The following is a 17,198-nucleotide window of genomic DNA, read 5'->3' as shown; positions in this document are numbered from 1 at the left end:
TGATTGTATTACTTATATATGTTGCTGTATAGGCTACATGAAAGCGTAAGTTTCAATAAATCTATTACCTTTCTATTTGCGTTGTTTCATTTATATACCTTTATCTCGCCACACAGTAGATAAGTAGCGCAAATGTCCCCGTTGGAAACATTCCCACAGAATCTGATATCTAATTAACAATAGATGTAATCCACAAGGAGACGACCCAAGGAAGCGCAGCTACACTTCTGGATTGATAGCTGGACAACATGTAACCTAATATAATTACGAGTCTTGTTTTGTCTTATAAGAAGTGGCGAGATCATTTTTCTACCCCTCAATCGTACTTATCCCTTTCCCTCTTTACAAATGGTGCAGCCTTTAGCTGCACAAGTCTATATCAACTTAACGGCTTAAGGTACAACCTGAGAGGTACAAGTGGAGCAATTCCATAACGGCGCAGTTGGTGCGATCCTTAATAATACAACTTAAATCCTTAATGGCACAAGTGACACGGTCACAAGTGGTACAGGGCCGACTACCACACAAAATTCTCCCGGTACACAAATGCTGTCGGACTCTCCATAAATGCTAACAAGACCAAATCAATGTCGAACGCATTCATACCTGACTTTTGGTTAACAACGAGGAAATTGAGGAAGTGAGAGAGTTCAAGTATCTCGGCAGCATTCTTACGCAAGATGCCAATTCCGAAAGAGAAATACTGTGCCGAATAGCATTGGCTGGGTCTGCTTTCAGCTACCTTAGAAATATTTGGAGAAATAATAAATATTCACAGAAGCTAAAGCTTAGAAACTTGGAGCATCACTGCTCAGCTAGAACGACGACTCCAGGCATTCGAAAACAATTGCCTAAGGTCTATCCTAAATATACATTGGACGGAAAGAATACGGAATGATGAAATCTATCGTATGACAAATCATACCCCCATCCTTGATTTCATTAGAAAGCGGCGATGGATGTATTGGAGGCATATGGTGCGAATGGGGGATGGAAGGCTGCCGCACGACGCATGGTGTTGGACACACCCGGTCTCCGCAAATCAGGGACACCGAAAATGACCCTTGGCAGGTCGCTAAAGAAGGAGGCGAAGCTGGCGAGGTCCTCGTTGGAGGATCTATGAAGGCTCAGGACAGGTCGTCGTGGCGAACCACTGTTGCTGCCTTATGCACCTCCAGGCGTAGGAGGACCTAAGTCTAAGTAAGTAAGTTTCGGTAATTTCATATTCAAAATAATAAAATTAGTAAATAAAACAGTAATTCAAAAATATTTTAGGACTTTCAGGGTACTCACATCCAGTGTATATCCTACTGTTCATTTTATTGTTGTATAGAAGTAGTATTCAATATAATTATTAGAGCTTTCTTTATTAGAGCTATCGAAGAGCCTGTTGTAATTGTTCAATTAGTATTTGTCTTTTCGACTTTCATTATTATTTTTATTAGTGCTTTTTAATCGGTATTTTTTCTGTTTTATTTTCTTACATTTAATTACAAAGAAATGTGTATTCATAGTGCGAGTCGGCGCATTTCACCCAGAAAAATCGCCTCCCCCGGCGTATATTGGTGTTAAAGTGTATGTGTTAATACTTGTAAATCAGTTTGTCCCGATTTTTCAGCTTGAGAATCCAAATATTGGATTGCAAGTAAAATATTGCACAAGATTTGATTATTTAGTGAAAATCTTCGATGAACTTACCCAACCACATCCCCCCCCCCCCCCAAAAAAAAAAAACTCAACTCCTTCATCTTAACGTTCAACGCATGGCAAATTTTCAGCCGGTATCTTCTACTAGCTAGGCCTTCTTCTTTCAGATGTATTTTGTTTCCATGGTAGTCTTACATTTTTGAGGCGGAATCAGCCCTCCTTATTTGGGAAAGGTGCTTCCCAAAATTCCCAATTCCAGGGAATTTTGGCAAGCAACTTGCCATAATATTAGAGGATACAACGTTTTCATAACGACGCTTCAATAGATTTGACTCGAATCAACTTTGATTATATAACACAGCTCAATTTTTTCAGCTGATGCATGCCAAGATTGAAAGAAAAAAGATATGACTAGTTAAGGACTAGTTTTGAAAACATTGAGTCATTTTTTGAAAATATTTTTCCAACTCAAAACATTTCTCCAACTCAAAACATTTCTCCAACTCGTAGATTGGTCTAAAAACTGCACGTAAAAAAAAGCAAAAAACCCTTATCTGAAATTGTAAGGGAAGTAAAACCCCCTTTTCCATCATTCTTTTGATAAATCCCTTCCGAAAAAAAAAATTTGCCCCCCCCCCCCCCAAAGAAAAAAAAATCCTGGATACGACCAGCCTAAAACACAACTTTATTATGTTTCACATGCTCTCAAAAACCTGATCTTATACCCAATTCCTTAACTCTTAGACCAGTGAGCATGTATACACACATAGATCAAGAGGTATGGGGACTTCCAAAGGCACTGAGGGAACTAGACCGGCTGAATTTTAATCCTGATATAATCTAAAAAAAAAATTTTACATGTATATTTATAGCAAATTTTTTTCCAAATAAACGAATCGAACAGATCGTAGTAACGAACTGTAAGTAAGGAGCGACGTGGCTCAATAGTAACCGAAACTCTAACAAACGGTGTTTTGATACCGATAGATACATCAAAAGAATTGGCTTGTTATTCTGATTTCAAATATATAAATTTCATTAAGTTGTAGTGTTTTATATCAAAAGCTACGAGCGTGAGAAAAATTTGCCAAATTTTCCAAAAGGGGGGAAACACCCCCTAAAAGTACAAAAATCTAAATAAAAATCATACCATCAGACTCAGTGTATCAGAGAACTTTTTTCAGAGGTTTCAACCCCTATTTCCAAAAATGTGGAATTTTCGTTTTTTGCCAGAAGAAAGATCACATATGCGTGTTCATCCGTTTGTTTTTCCCAGGGCTAATCATATCGACCCAGTGGTCCTAGAATATCGTCATTTGAACGGAAAGGAATATTTCTAGTACCCCTTTTCAGTGACCAAAAAGATTGAAGGGCAACTAGGCCCTCTCCCCGTCCCCTGTGTTTCCCAAAACCGTCCGATCAAATTTCCGAGATAGCCATTTCATTCATCATCGTTGAAAGGCCCTAAAACTATGCCTTAGAATATAACACCCCCCCCCCCCCAAAGCCCCAGGATAAAGTTCTTTATTTCCCCATTGTTTACACATAGTATTTGTTATTGGGAAGTATATATATACATTTTCGGGTGTGTGGGGGGACAAAATTTCTACTGGGAGTTTTTTCGCGGGGAAAATTTCATGGGGTGGAAAATTTTCAGGGGGTGAACTTATAACGGGAAATTTTACACTGGGGAAATTCGACAGAATTCCTATACAAAATTCTTTTTAGATGTATTACTTTCTCTTTTATCTAGAGGATATTTCCGTGGGGAGGTGGATTTCTCCGTGGAGCTTGGGCCAGATTCCCTGACATTATTTAAAAAAAGGTCAGAAATTAAATACAAAAACAAGTTTTCTAACTGAAAGTAAGGAGCAACATTAAAACTTAAAACGAACAGAAATTATCACGTATATGAAGAGAGTTGCTCCCTTCTCAACACCTCGCTCTTTACACTAAAGATTGAATTTTGTCCCAATTCTTTAAGAACGACTCCTGAAACACAAGGGTCGTTTATCTAGAACAATAAGAAGCTTTTTCAAAAGTACTTAAAAAACTTTAGCGTAAAGAGCGAGGTGTTAAGGAGGGGGCAACCCCTTCCATATACGTGTTAATTTCTGTTCGTTTTAAGTTTTATTGTTGCTCCTTACTTTCAAACAACAAAGCAAATATGTTGACTTGAATAAACAAGAAAAGTGGCTTGAATACATGTCTTGTCATAAGTTTTAAAAACAAGATTCGAATCGAGATTAGAAAAAAAAACAACTAATTTTCCAAACTTTCCCAAAGGCGAAGGAAATAAAATGAAAAATACCTCATCTGGGGACTGGGCAGCAGTTGATATAAAATCTTCTACAATTTCTTCTTCACTTTGTTCAAGTTCCTAAAAATGAGGTAAAAATAAGTAGGTAATTTGTTCTAAAGGCGCTAAAGTAAAAACATAAAAGCCTGTATATAAAAAGGGTTAATTTTGGATAAAATGTACCTTTCTCATAAAACTCCTTTCTCATAAAACTCCTCTCTAAAAAATTCAAAAATACAATGCATTAGACTCAAATCTGAGAACAACCAGTGTACCCTCTCAAACGTTTCTTTTCCATTACTTATTATATAACGATAGCGATAAATTTACCTAACAAAAATGGGAATTCGTTATATATAATTACTTATATATAATAATAATTATCTGCCGTTAGCGAGACTCAAGTCCATGGACTCTTTCACTCTAAGCAGGTACTCTGCCATACTCGGCTAATGCGAAAGTACTGTTCATGGACAAAAACATGTCAGGTTCTCGGAGCGTTGTCTGGTGTGATCTTGTCTTCAATAGGAATACATATTTTCTAGTTTCTCTATTAAAACCTAGGTAATAAACATGTTCTTTAGATATTATTTTCTAGCAGACGAATGTTACGGTAACCAAGCCAAGGGACAGAGCCACAAACTGTTTCGGATTTCTCAAAACCAGCCATTTAAACATTTGCCTCTCAATTAATTGGACTATCTGTCTTGGCTTTTCTCTGTCTACAATTAGCCATGTAATGATGTTGATGCAACCTGCAAGATACTTGATAACTTCAAATCAATATCAACTGATTTTGAAGAAAGTTACATATTGAATCAATAGCCTGTATCAAAATTTTTGATTTTGATACATCTATTAACAGTGTATTGGAAATTATTGGGGTTTTCCCAGAGGAGCAGAATGTAGCCGCTTGCAGAGGTGTTGGTACTTGTATGATATAGCCCCGACCTAATTTTCTTCATCTAATTAAAACCTTACATGTTTCTCTGACGCTCAATAGTTTCCCTATTAAAACCCAGGTAATAAAAATGTTCTTAAGATATTGTTTTCTAGCATATTCTAGAATGTGACGGTAACCAAGCCGAGGAACAGAGCCACGAACCAATTGGCATGAAAACAGAACCACTTGGCATGAAAACAGAGCGAAGTTTGCAGATGATTTGTTATTGCTAGTACTTCATAAGCTAGGATCCATGATTAGTACGGATGGCATAATTCGCCGTTTGGAGGCTGACTGTGAAGATAAACGGCTTTCAATTAATAGGAAAAAAGGTCAGCACTTATGAGAGTCTCGTTTTTGAAAAAAAAAAATCCTAGTCAAAGTGATATAAATGTGCCAATTGTAAATAATACGGCAATTTTAGGTGTGACTTTTAATTCAAAAATGTCATGGATGGATCATGTAAATAATTGTACTAAGAAGGCGCATATATCGTTGCGTAATATAGTTACAATTCGGCGATTCGGTTTTAGTCATTTTTCACTGTTGAATTTTTATAAACTGTACTTTCGGGAGTATTTTAGAGTATGCTTGTCCTGTGTGGCATCCGGGGCTAAGTAAAGAGCAAAGAAATGACCTTAAGAATGTGCAGGAACGTGCTACCCGTGTGATATTAGGTTCGGAATTCACGAGCTATGATGATAGCCTTAATATCCTAGGCCTAGATGGACTTGATGCCAGCCGCCACCAGCTTACAATGGCCTTTGACAGAAGCTTTTGGAGTCAAGCAGGCATCGAGATTTGCCTCCTGAATCGACACGAACAGGGTTTAATGCAAGGCATCAAAATAAAATCGAGCCTTGTAAGCCCGTGGCTACCAACCGATACAGATTGTCTTTTCGACAGTATTTTGTGTCTCGTTTTAATAAGTAAGTGACAGGGAAGAGTGATTATTTAAATTATACTGTGTCTCATTTAATTCTTGTTACTTGACATAATAGATTCGTATCGTATCGCATCGAACCGTTTCAGATTTCCCAAAACCACTTGTCTAACCGAAGGAAAAAACAGCTTCATTACCACCAAAACGATTGTTACCTAGAAACAAGGCGCGTAAAAAAGACAACAGAACCTTATCGAAGATATGTTGATAGCATCACAGTATCCTTTTTAATGTGACTCATTCATCAATATCATCAATCATGACATCAACGGAACAAGTTAAAATATTTCCCCAAATTGATCGAGCTTCATCTCTTGGAAGTTGCCTAATGGTTTCAAGTGTGATTTCGGCAGACTTTTACAGGGCTGTTTAAGATTTCCGTGTATTGCCTAGTGTTTCATATACATTTTTTGACCAATTTTAGATTCTGGAAAAATTTAATTTGTTATATTGATATCATGATTAACAATATTGATGGAAGAGTCACATTAAAAAGGATTACACACACGTTTCCTATTGACTCAATTTTAGTTAGTTACAATACTAAGAAAACATACCCATAACCTTAAATTTTCCGGAAAGAACCAAAACCTGCTTTTTGAATCATTCGAATCCATAAGAAAACGAGAAATACGACAAACATTAGCAGTATTTTCTGCTTAGTTTTTTGTGGTTTTCCTGTCGATCACCATGCTTGACAACCATGGTTGCCAAATACTTTGTTGCCGATCACCATGGTTGCCAATCACCTAGGCTTGGAACCATGCTTGGGTGCCAAATTGCTACCCAATCAATAAGAATTTTAGTTGACCTGTAAGAATCTTTATTTAATTGCCAGGGACATTATTAATGCCCGGGACTTTTTTTTTATAGAAACATTTGGAAAATTGAAGGAGCTACTCCCCCTAGAGCACAAAAAAAAACATTTTCATTAGGAAGTCTGAATTTTATATTTTCTATACTGCAATTTATTACCGAGGTCAAATACTTTATTTAACGAGATAAGAAACTATAACTTCTTCTGGCAAGAATTGTTAAAAAAAAATTCTTCATTCAGTATACACGGTGCTAACGTTAGTATCACGTCTAGAACGTTAAATTTTCAAAAGATTTGAATTTTCAAAAACTGCTATCTATGGAAAATGCAAATTTAAAACTAAGCAAAAGACATCACAAAGTATTAGTAGTACTAGAGTCCCAACTTTGAGATCATCTTAATATATATTTGGATTGTCCACAGAAAACCATCATCTTTTAGAATTTTAATTTATGGACAAATTCTCTATCTTTAGTAAGTGACAAGAGGTTTCGATCATAAGTTTTGCTGAATATTTTTGTTCTAAAAACATAAGACATCAAATTGTGCATTTAAAGTTAAAATTTTGTTTATTTTCAATACGTCATGTCGGGTCAAATGTTTGGAATAATTTACCCGAATTTTTAAAAAAAAGTCGACAAATATGTGTGATTTCCGTAGAGATCTTAAAATAGTCTGTCTCCGGTTGCATGATTTTTGAGGATTGGTTAAATTGAATTTCATTTGCTCTCAAGTTCTACAACAACAACAAAATAATGGAAATAAATTGTTTCATTTTTGTTGGATGGAAAAACGTTTTTTTTGGGTGTGTTGGCAGGTGGAACTAGCTGTTGTTTCGAAGGGCTGTTGCAACCAGGAGCTGGGCAAGTGCAGATTTTTTTTCTCTTTTTTAAATTTTACTCCATGTTTATGGTGTTACTCTATGTAAGCAAAAGCTTAAGGTGGGTGAATTGTTCTGTTGTATTGTTTTTTTAGTGTTTACTGTATGTGTATTTTTGCTGTTGCTTGATCTCTTGAATAATCTTCGTTATTAAATTGAAATTTAATTAAAATTGGAATAAAATCGAATTTAAAAAAATTGAATGAAATAAATTGAAATTTAAATAAAAATTAAAATTGAATTTAAAAAAATTGAATTTACAGAAATTGAACGAAATACAATTGAAATTGAAATAAAAATTGTAATAAAATTGAATTTAAAAAAATTAGACTTACAAAAATTGAATGAAATAAAATTGAAATAAAAATTAAAATTGAAATCAAATTGAATTTAAAAAAATTGAAAAGCCTTCTGCAGAAGTTCAAAACCTAGCACAAGGTCAGAAAACAGTAAAACAGCAAATTTATTTTTAAGGAACTTGAAAATAATACTTGAATAGCTCAAAAATAGTGAATAACACCTGTTTCCTATTTTTTTTTTTTTTAACAACAGAAACTAAAGGATCACAGTTTATCTGTTCCACCCAAGTTGTTTTCTCCTGTTTTTGCCTTTCCAAGGAAACTGATATTTCAGTGGAGAATTTTAAGGGTACGAAAAAAACAATCGGATTCCATTTTCTCTAGTCAATTTCGAATATTACAAAAATTATGAATAACAGGCTGTTTACAGACTACTCGATTTGCTTCTAAAAACAGCCGTTTTCTATTTTTCCGAAAAATTGAAAAAAAAGAACTATAGTTTACCTGTTCTATCCTAGCTGTTTTCTCCTGTTTTTGACTTTCGAAAGAAAACTGAAGCAGGTATTGCAAAAATTCTTAAAAGGAAGGAAAATAAAACAAAACTAATAGAACAATAAAACTAAATTAAATTGAAAATGAAATGATTGAATTTTTGTCTCTATTTGCATAATTCTGCGAAAATCAAGAAAAACAGCCGTTTTGATAACTAGGTATATTTTTTTCCGAAAAAGAACGGTAGTGTTTTTTTCCCGAAAAAACAGAACAGAAAGCAGAAGTAATTTTACCTGTTTTACCATTATTGTTAGCTACTTTTAAAAATTTTCGAAAAGTAGAAAAGAAGTCATAAACAGGTTATCTGTTCTACCCTCGCTATTTTCCTTTGATTAAAAATTTCCTTTGAAAAAAAGGGAAAAACTGGTTATCTGTTTGTGTCCCCGGCTTGATTGTTCTGTTTCTCTTTTTATTAAAAAAGCTGGAATATTCATTGTTTATTTACATTCAAACAACAAAATAGGGGAAAACAAAATCAGACTTTTGCAACATATTATAGGGGCTAAAAAATCAAACACTTAAATTTTTTGGGAAATTTATACAAAATAGTAAATATGGTGAAATTTGGACCAACCTTATTGTCAATAGGAACTTCTCGTGATTCACTATTTTCAGCCATTTCAACAAACTCTTCTGCAGCACTGTGCTGCTCAAGTACTTCTTCAGGGATAGACTGTGCCTAAAAAAGCATTTTATTTCAAATATTTTGAATAAATAATTTTTTTAGTTAAATAAAAAAAATTGTAATGTGAAATATAAAAGATAAAATAAAATATAAATAAGCAAAAACATGTAACTAACAAATTATATAACTTACACAATTATATATAGTTCATAATTATATACGTTTATATTATATAACAAAATATATATATATAAAAAAAACGTGAGTAGACGAAAAACTTGTTTTTTTAATATAATTTCTGATCGTTTTTAAACAATGCCGGGAAATCTGGCCCCACCTCCATGGAGAAATCCTTCGCCACCGAAAGATCCTCTAGATCTAGACCAGGCCTTTCTAAACTATGGGTCGCGACCCCCAATGGGGTCGCGTAGCAAAATCATGGGGTCGCAAGAGATTTCAAAGTCAAATATTTAAATATTAAAGTCAAATATTTATAACATACCACAAGAAATTACGTATGTTGTAAAGTTGATGAATTTTTAAAGACTGAAGGTCTAGAATGGAAAAATTGCTGTGGAATATGCACAGATGATGCAAGAGCGATGACCGGCAAAAACATTGGTTTTAAATCATTTTTTCAATTATGACCATATGACAATTACTAATTATGACCATATAACTGTTACTCACTGCTTTATTCAGTTCTTGGCCCTTGCAGCCAGGCCCTTGGCCCTTGAATCATGAGGCCCTTGCAGCAAAAGAATTAGCACCATAATTGAACGATGTGCTTCAGAATGCTGTTAAGATTATAAATTTTATTATGAGCCATGCCCTTAACAGTCACTTATTTTCAAATCTTTGTAAGGATATGGATTACGTCTATACAACTTTATTATTGCATGCAGAAGTAAGATGGTTCTCAAGAGGTCAAGGTTAAAGATTATTATTATTATTAAAAGACGGAATTGAAATATTCTTAGCCGAATGAAAATGTGAACTTGCTGCTTTTCTTCACAATGAGTTATGGCTGTCCAAGCTGTGTTATTTGTCGGATATCTTTGCGAAATTCAACGATCTCAACTTGTCTCTTCAAGAAAAAAATCGCGATATATTTATATTATATTTTTATAAATATTTATATTTATATTTATATATATATTTACTTCTAATGAGAAAATTGAAAGTTTTATTAAAAAGATTAAAATTTGGAAATACAGGGTAGAAAAAAGCTTCGAAATATTTTCCAGTTTATAATCGAGATAAACCATTGTAAAACGTGTATTGCAAAAATTACCACAGCATCAAGCTGCCTGGGGCCAACAAACCTACGCACGCTCCTCCTGCATCCCAAACTATTCAAAGCCTCCCTTCTTACACCCTCACAGGAAGTTCCCATTTCCCTTAAATCTTTCCTTAAAAGGAACCCCAGCCGTGCACGACCGTTTTCCGTTTAACCCTAGACAGTTGGCCAAAAAGGACAATCTTTGGCAATCTGTCATCCTTCATCCGGAGAACGTGCCCTAGCCATTTCAACCTTTCTTTCATTATAGCTCTAGAAACAGGATTAAACCATACTTTTCGTAGAGCCTAAAAAACAGTCTAAAAAGTGAATTAAAGTATTCTTTTAATTAATCGTAGATGGAAAAGGCTTTCTGACTGTTAATTCTGTTGCCTCTTCTTTTTCCAATATTGGACTTTCTCTGAATGTTGACAAGTGCGAGTCGCTCTCTTTTAATGTTAAGTCTTCTTCTAGATCACCACTTAGTTGTCAAATTTTTTCTATATCTCTTGTTAAATCTATTAACTGGTTGGGAATCTCGATTACAAGTAATTTACGGTCGTTTCGTTCGTTCTCTGGATTGGGTACTGGGTATAAATTCAAACTCTAGATTGGGTATTCAAAAGTCGCTGCTAACAGAAGTAAATATAACCGTAAATCACTAGTCAATCAATCAATCATCAATCATTTTATTTATAAAAAAAATATTAATAAAAAAAAACTCCCAATATCCACCTCGCCCTCAAATACTACAACAGCTCCCCTATCAGCCTTTAGTATCAAATTCTTTATTGATAAGTGTTCATGGGTCAAATATAAAAGTCTTTACAGCTCAACACCACTTTTCGCTGCCAATACAATATCATCCACAAAAAGGAGGCCAAACAACAATTTTATTTATAGCCCGTCACAAAAATCTGGGCAGAGCCCAGAAAAAGAGACAGAGTAAAAATAAAAAAAAACAAAAAAAGAAATAACAGAAATAGAAACACACAAAACTACAAACAAGGGATAAACAGAAATGACCAAAGATGTGAAGACTTCTGGCATTCAGTAGAGAAATCACAAATGCGGTTTTCAATAACACCAGCTGGGTTTACCAATTGATACTTTCTTTACAGAAAAGAGATACTTGTCCAATTTGGAAGCTCCATCAAATACTTTGCAAATTTAAAATAAAGGCGATAAACTTGCTTTCTCTTACCACAATTAAAAAAAGACCAAACAGGAGCAAGGGCAAGTAGGTGAGGAACTGTTAGGCTGTTATATAGCTGAGAACGGTGAGCTCTATTCATATACGATACGTTTGGAGCCAGGGAGGCATACGCAGCCCGGATCTTGCTAGCATTGTTTTTCATTGCCAGGTTTACAGTTTCTTTCAGGTTTGTTCCAATAGGCATGCCCAGGTAAGTAAGGCTGCTAGGTAAAGGAACCTCAGAGCCGGAAAGACTTATTGAATTTCTATTTCCTTTATAGTTGAATGGTAGAACAACTGTTTTATTAGTAATAAAGCTCAAAGCAATGTGTTCATACTCATCTTGGAGAAGCTCAAAAGTTAAAAAGCATCCTTGGAGAGTGCAGGAAAGGTTCAGTAAGTCATCCGCAAACGTAACTAACGAAGGATCAACTCCTTTGAAGATAAATGTACAGTTCAACTTATCCTGAGCACCAGTAACACAATTATTAAACAAAACTGGAGAAGTCAGAGCTCCTTGGCGTACACCTTTCTAAATCGTAAATAGTTGACTACCATCTTTAATTCCAGTCTTCAGATTTCTATACATGTATCTTAAACAAGTAATTATCGCAGCATCAGTACCTTTCAAATGGGCCTCAAGCAAAACCTGTGACTCGACCTACTGTACTCGACCTACTGCGACCACTGTGTCTTATTTTTATCTGGTTTGCTTCAAATTTTCCTCAAAAAAGATATTTGAGCTCTCCGCTCATCGTATTTTCAGTATTTGAGATTATTACTTTATTTGCCCCCATGGTATAAGAATAGAAAAATAGTGCTGAATTTTAATGCTCCAGATATAACGGTAAAACTTGCCTTGCTATATCAAGGGTTGTCCTAGTCTGCTATTTCTAAGTTTCAGCCATTTTAGGGTCTTGTCCCATGTTTTTCTTCTAGTTGATTGTTTATTTTAGTCTCTTTTTTCTTTTGTACTTCATTACTCCACTTTTGTCTTCTTGTTTATAGTGGGTTAAAAATAAATTATTATTATTAAAACAAAGCCTATTTATCATAAATAAATAAAATGAGCGTTAATCCAATGTATATGCCCTAAACTAAACGGTATTTTAACAAAACTCGAATTCATTTACGTTAAGAAATTTTGTACCTATTACTTTTCAGAATAGCTTGTAGTTTCACTGTTCCCCCTAAAAAATGCCTGTACGTGCAAATAATTCGAATATAGATGGGGGGGAGGACATACAATATATTTTCCAATGTTTAGGAAGGACAAATTTGTCGTTTTTTTCAATTATTTTCAAAAAAATACAAGAAGGCCTATGATCTGTTTATGATCGACAGATGTTGCGACGTTAGAATGTTTGCCGCCCAGTGTGTCCGCGACGGAGTAGCAACAGCAAAAAAAGCTTGGTAAAAAAACGTTAAGTGTGTACCGGCCCTTAGACTGGGTAATAATACATTAGCTCCAGAGACCAAATGATATTGCTTTCTGAAATTGATTAAATGGAAAGATTACACAAACTATTTATTAAAAGAGAGTTAAAGAGCAAAAAGAGAAAAGAGAAATATAAAAAAAGAAAATAGAATATGTAAATAAGGTGATATACTGTAAGAGAAGGGCTGGTCAAATACCAATCTATCACTCAATCATAAACACCTCACAACGAAATTAATCAGCACAATTAACAATTCAGACGCTTTCTTTCGCCCTGCTGTGTATCCAGTAAGAATCACAATTCATATCCAAACTTGTTTATTCCAACCTTTAGGTAGTATTGCCCGATGAAAACTACAAGGCGCCATAAAATATGTCACTAAAATATGTAAAATACCGATAAAATACGTAAAATGCACAAATCACGTAAAATAGGTAAAATACTAATTTTACGCGGGTCCGCAAAATACGGTAAAATACGTAATCTTCCGAATTTCGCCGTGATCAACTTCACAATTCACAACACTAATAATAGGTGAGAGAATTGATCTATATACTAACAAGGATTTTGAACTCTTAATCAAAGGCTTAATATTCGTCCTTTTGAAGAATTTCCCCACCGGGATAAGAACTGGAAATCAATTATCACCGTTATCGATCAAGATTTTGAAATTACACAACAATTCGTCCTATCTCTTATCGTTCACAATACGCCTCATCACCTCCCTACGCTGTGGGCAAGATCTACTGATAACGTCACTTATTTCACTTTTTCATATTTTATCCCTTTCGCTATATTTTTTCTATTAATTGCAATAAATAAAAATAATTGTTTACTAAAATCTCACCTCAAGTGGTGAATCAACTGGAGTTGAAACAATGCCTTCAACAACGCCTTCGGCAGCATTCAAAGTCTGGTCTTCGAGTCGTTGATCCTACAAAACACATCAAACTGATCAAGTAGTCTTAGGAAGTTAGGATGTTTCTAATCTTCCTAAGGTTAGAAAACTGATCTTAGAAAGTTTCTCACTTAAACAATTATCTTACAGCTACAAGTAAGTTCTCATTATTTCAAGGTACAATTGGGGTTAATTAATAAAAGAGGGAATAAGTAACCTAAAAATACACTGCTCTGTGACAAAACGCACGTCGAGACCATTAAATATATAAAATTTTTCATCAAAAGGCAGTAGGGCTTCCACTTCACTCTTCGGTACAACCACAAGCCAGCTCAATAAATAAAATCAAATAACCTCAACACTAGGGCTCCCCCCCCCCTCGGGACGTAAAAGCACCTCACCTAATTACATTAACAAAAAAATCAGTAAATCTTCGAAGTAAAAAAGAATTGGACTGTTGTTAATCTGTTTGTACAGGCTATACAAATTGGCTAGGTTTACAAATACAAAAAAAAAAAAAAAAAAAAAAAAAAAAAAAAAAAAAAAAATCTTGTCATGGGCATCCCTAAAAAATTGGAAATTACACCCTTATTTCAATTTCCCCCTAATTTCAATTACCTCTTAAATATCTGGATAATTACAACACTAAAATATTGGAAATTGCAACTTAAAAAAAAACTTACCTAAAAATTACACCTTAAATATTGATATTACATCTAATTGATTAAAAAAAAAAAACTACCCGAAAAATAAGTTTTTCAAAGAAAATTAAAGGCCATTTTAAACCTAAGCTCAGCAGATACAAATACCTGTTAAAATTCAAACTAAAAACGACCAGAAATTACTATTAAAGAATAAATGAAACCCAAGACGAACAGAAATTAAGTAAACAATCATAGCAAAAACATACAACAAGTTTTAATATAAAGGAATAAATAGATCTTAAAGCGAGTAATGCTAGATTGAATATGAAAATCTAGCTTAATACGAAAAAAAATATTTTGCTATTGAAGTATAAATGAAACTTAAAACGAACAGAAATTAAATAAACAATCAATGCAAACAAACATAAAATAGATATTAATGTAAATGAATAAATAAATCTTAAAACGAGTGAAACTTAAATTGAATATTCAAATCAAGCTTGAAACGAACAAAAATCACTACAAACAAGAGTTTGGGTATCACCACCTTCTCTCACTGTAAAAGTCTAAAACCTAACAGTCTAAAAGTCTGATGAGCTTTCAGCAATTAATATCATTATCCATTAAATATTCAGTTTAATTTATTAACTCTTTCTAAAGTTGTTCAAGACGAACATAGTTTCACTACAAACAAGAGTTTGGATACTGCCCTTCCCTTAACTGTAAATAAAAACCAAAAGCCTACTGCGTCATTGGCGCTTAACTGAAAACGAGTAATAGTACAAATATTTTATTTTCCAGTTCTTACAGCATTGAAAATAAAAATAAAATTACATTGAAAAAAATTCTTGAACTGATGGATCTTTCAACAATTAAACTACTACTACAACCGAGGTTAAGGTTATTAAGGTAAAGCTTTCAGGGCATGAGGGATTCTGAATTAACGAAAAGGCACTATGCACACACTACTACTAGTAGTAGTACTACTACTACTACTACAGCTACTAGTATTACTATTGCGAAGGCTGAGGTCAGATGAAAACGCAATATGTACATGAAAGCTGCCAAAAGGGCTTATAAGCAATATTCTAAGAACGGCTTAGGGAATTCAGCTGGAAGTTTCAGGACTTGTTGAGTAGGACTTGTTGTGTAGTAATAGTACTACAGCTACTAGTATTGCTATTGCTAAGGCTGAGGTCAGATGAAAACGCAATATGTACATGAAAGCTGCCAAAAGGGCTTATTAGCAATATTCTAAGAACGGCTTAGGGTATTCAGCTGGAAGTTTCAGGACTTGTTGAGTAGGACTTGTTGTGTAGTAATACTACTACAGCTACTAGTATTTCTATTGCTAAGGCTGAGGTCAGATGAAAACGAAATATGTACATGAAAGCTGCCAAAAGGGCTTATCATCAATATTCTAATAACGGCTTGGGGTATTCAGCTGGAAGTTTCAGGACTTGTTGAGTAGGACTTGTTGTGTAGTAATACTACTACAGCTACTAGTATAACTATTGCTAAGGCTGAGGTCAGATGAAAACGCAATATGTACATGAAAGCTGCCAAAAGGGCTTATCAGCAATATTCTAAGAACGGCTTAGGGTATTCAGCTGGAAGTTTCAGGACTTGTTGAGTAGGACTTGTTGTGTAGTAATACTACTACAGCTACTAGTATTACTATTGCTAAGGCTGAGGTCAGATGAAAACGCAATATGTACATGAAAGCTGCCAAAAGGGCTTATCATCAATATTCTAAGAACGGCTTAGGGTATTAAGCTGGGAGTTTCAGGACTTGTTGAGTAGGATATCGAACTGATCAAAAGGTGTTACTACTGCTGTTACTACTATTACTACTACTACCACTACTATTATTACGACCATTAGCACTACAAAAACTAAGGGTATTAAATTAAGGTGAAAATTCCAGGAAATATTGAGGAGGATGTTGAACTATATAAAAAATAATGAACTATATTATATATAAAACTTTAAATCCAAATCCATTTGTTCTTTTCAGTAACCTTGCTTATTATGGTGATTTCTTTTTGATGTTATGAGAAATAAAAAACATATCTCGAAGTAAGAAGTGTTTTCAGTAAAGTTCAAACTACATTCTGGTTTTTAGAGGGCCCAAAGGCCGTTAGTAATTATTCCTCTTTGTGGTAGTTTCTGCTCGTTTTAAGTTTGACTTTGTAACTTATTATAATATCTGTTCCTTTTGGGTTTCATTAATTATTGATAGTTATTTGTAGTCGTTTTAAGTTGAAAATATTATTTGACTTGATTTCTGCTCGTTTTTGGTTTCATGTAGCTCTTTACTTTTCTTTGAAAGACTTCTTTTCTGGAAAAGTATTTTTTTTAATTAATTTGTCTTAAAGTGTCCTAAATACAACATTAAACATAAATAGAAGTTTACAGATTGCATTATTCTTTGCTTTCAGAAAAAGAAAAAGAAAAAAAAATACAAATTTTCTATTTGTAATTTTTTATGTAAGAGCCCTTAGTTTTCGTTCGACTCATAATCCATGAAAAACATGTTAATATCGTCGTTTTAGATTATTTTAGACCATATCTCAAGCTGGAATTTATTTGTCATGTACCCATTGGTCAAAACAAAACAAATCATAAAAAAGCCATATAGTAGTTAAATTAAAAAAAAAAAAAAAAAAAAAAAAAAAAAAAAAAAAAAAAAAAACACCTTGGCGAGTGAAATAAGTATTGGAAACGAACTCGAGCAC

At 34.0% G+C, this 17,198-nt stretch overlaps 1 protein-coding gene across 1 annotated transcript in view; it reads right to left on the bottom strand.

Annotated features, from left to right (window-relative positions):
* Nucleotides 1-17,198, bottom strand: part of LOC148951758 (uncharacterized) — an 80,395-nt gene that overhangs the window by 26,315 nt on the left and 36,882 nt on the right. The window contains exons 10-12 of the mRNA XM_089088665.1: nt 13,766-13,852; nt 8,955-9,059; nt 3,959-4,027 (exon numbers count right to left, since the gene is read on the bottom strand). Coding sequence (XP_088944791.1) covers nt 3,959-4,027; nt 8,955-9,059; nt 13,766-13,852 — 261 coding nt within the window. The remainder of the gene's footprint in view (nt 1-3,958; nt 4,028-8,954; nt 9,060-13,765; nt 13,853-17,198) is intronic.

This window comes from Artemia sp. Qi Xiang Cuo, chromosome 5 (assembly GCF_049724085.1).
Source record: "Artemia sp. Qi Xiang Cuo chromosome 5, ASM4972408v1, whole genome shotgun sequence".
NCBI lineage: Eukaryota > Metazoa > Arthropoda > Branchiopoda > Anostraca > Artemiidae > Artemia > Artemia sp. Qi Xiang Cuo.
This window is presented reverse-complemented; position numbering and strand designations above follow the sequence as displayed.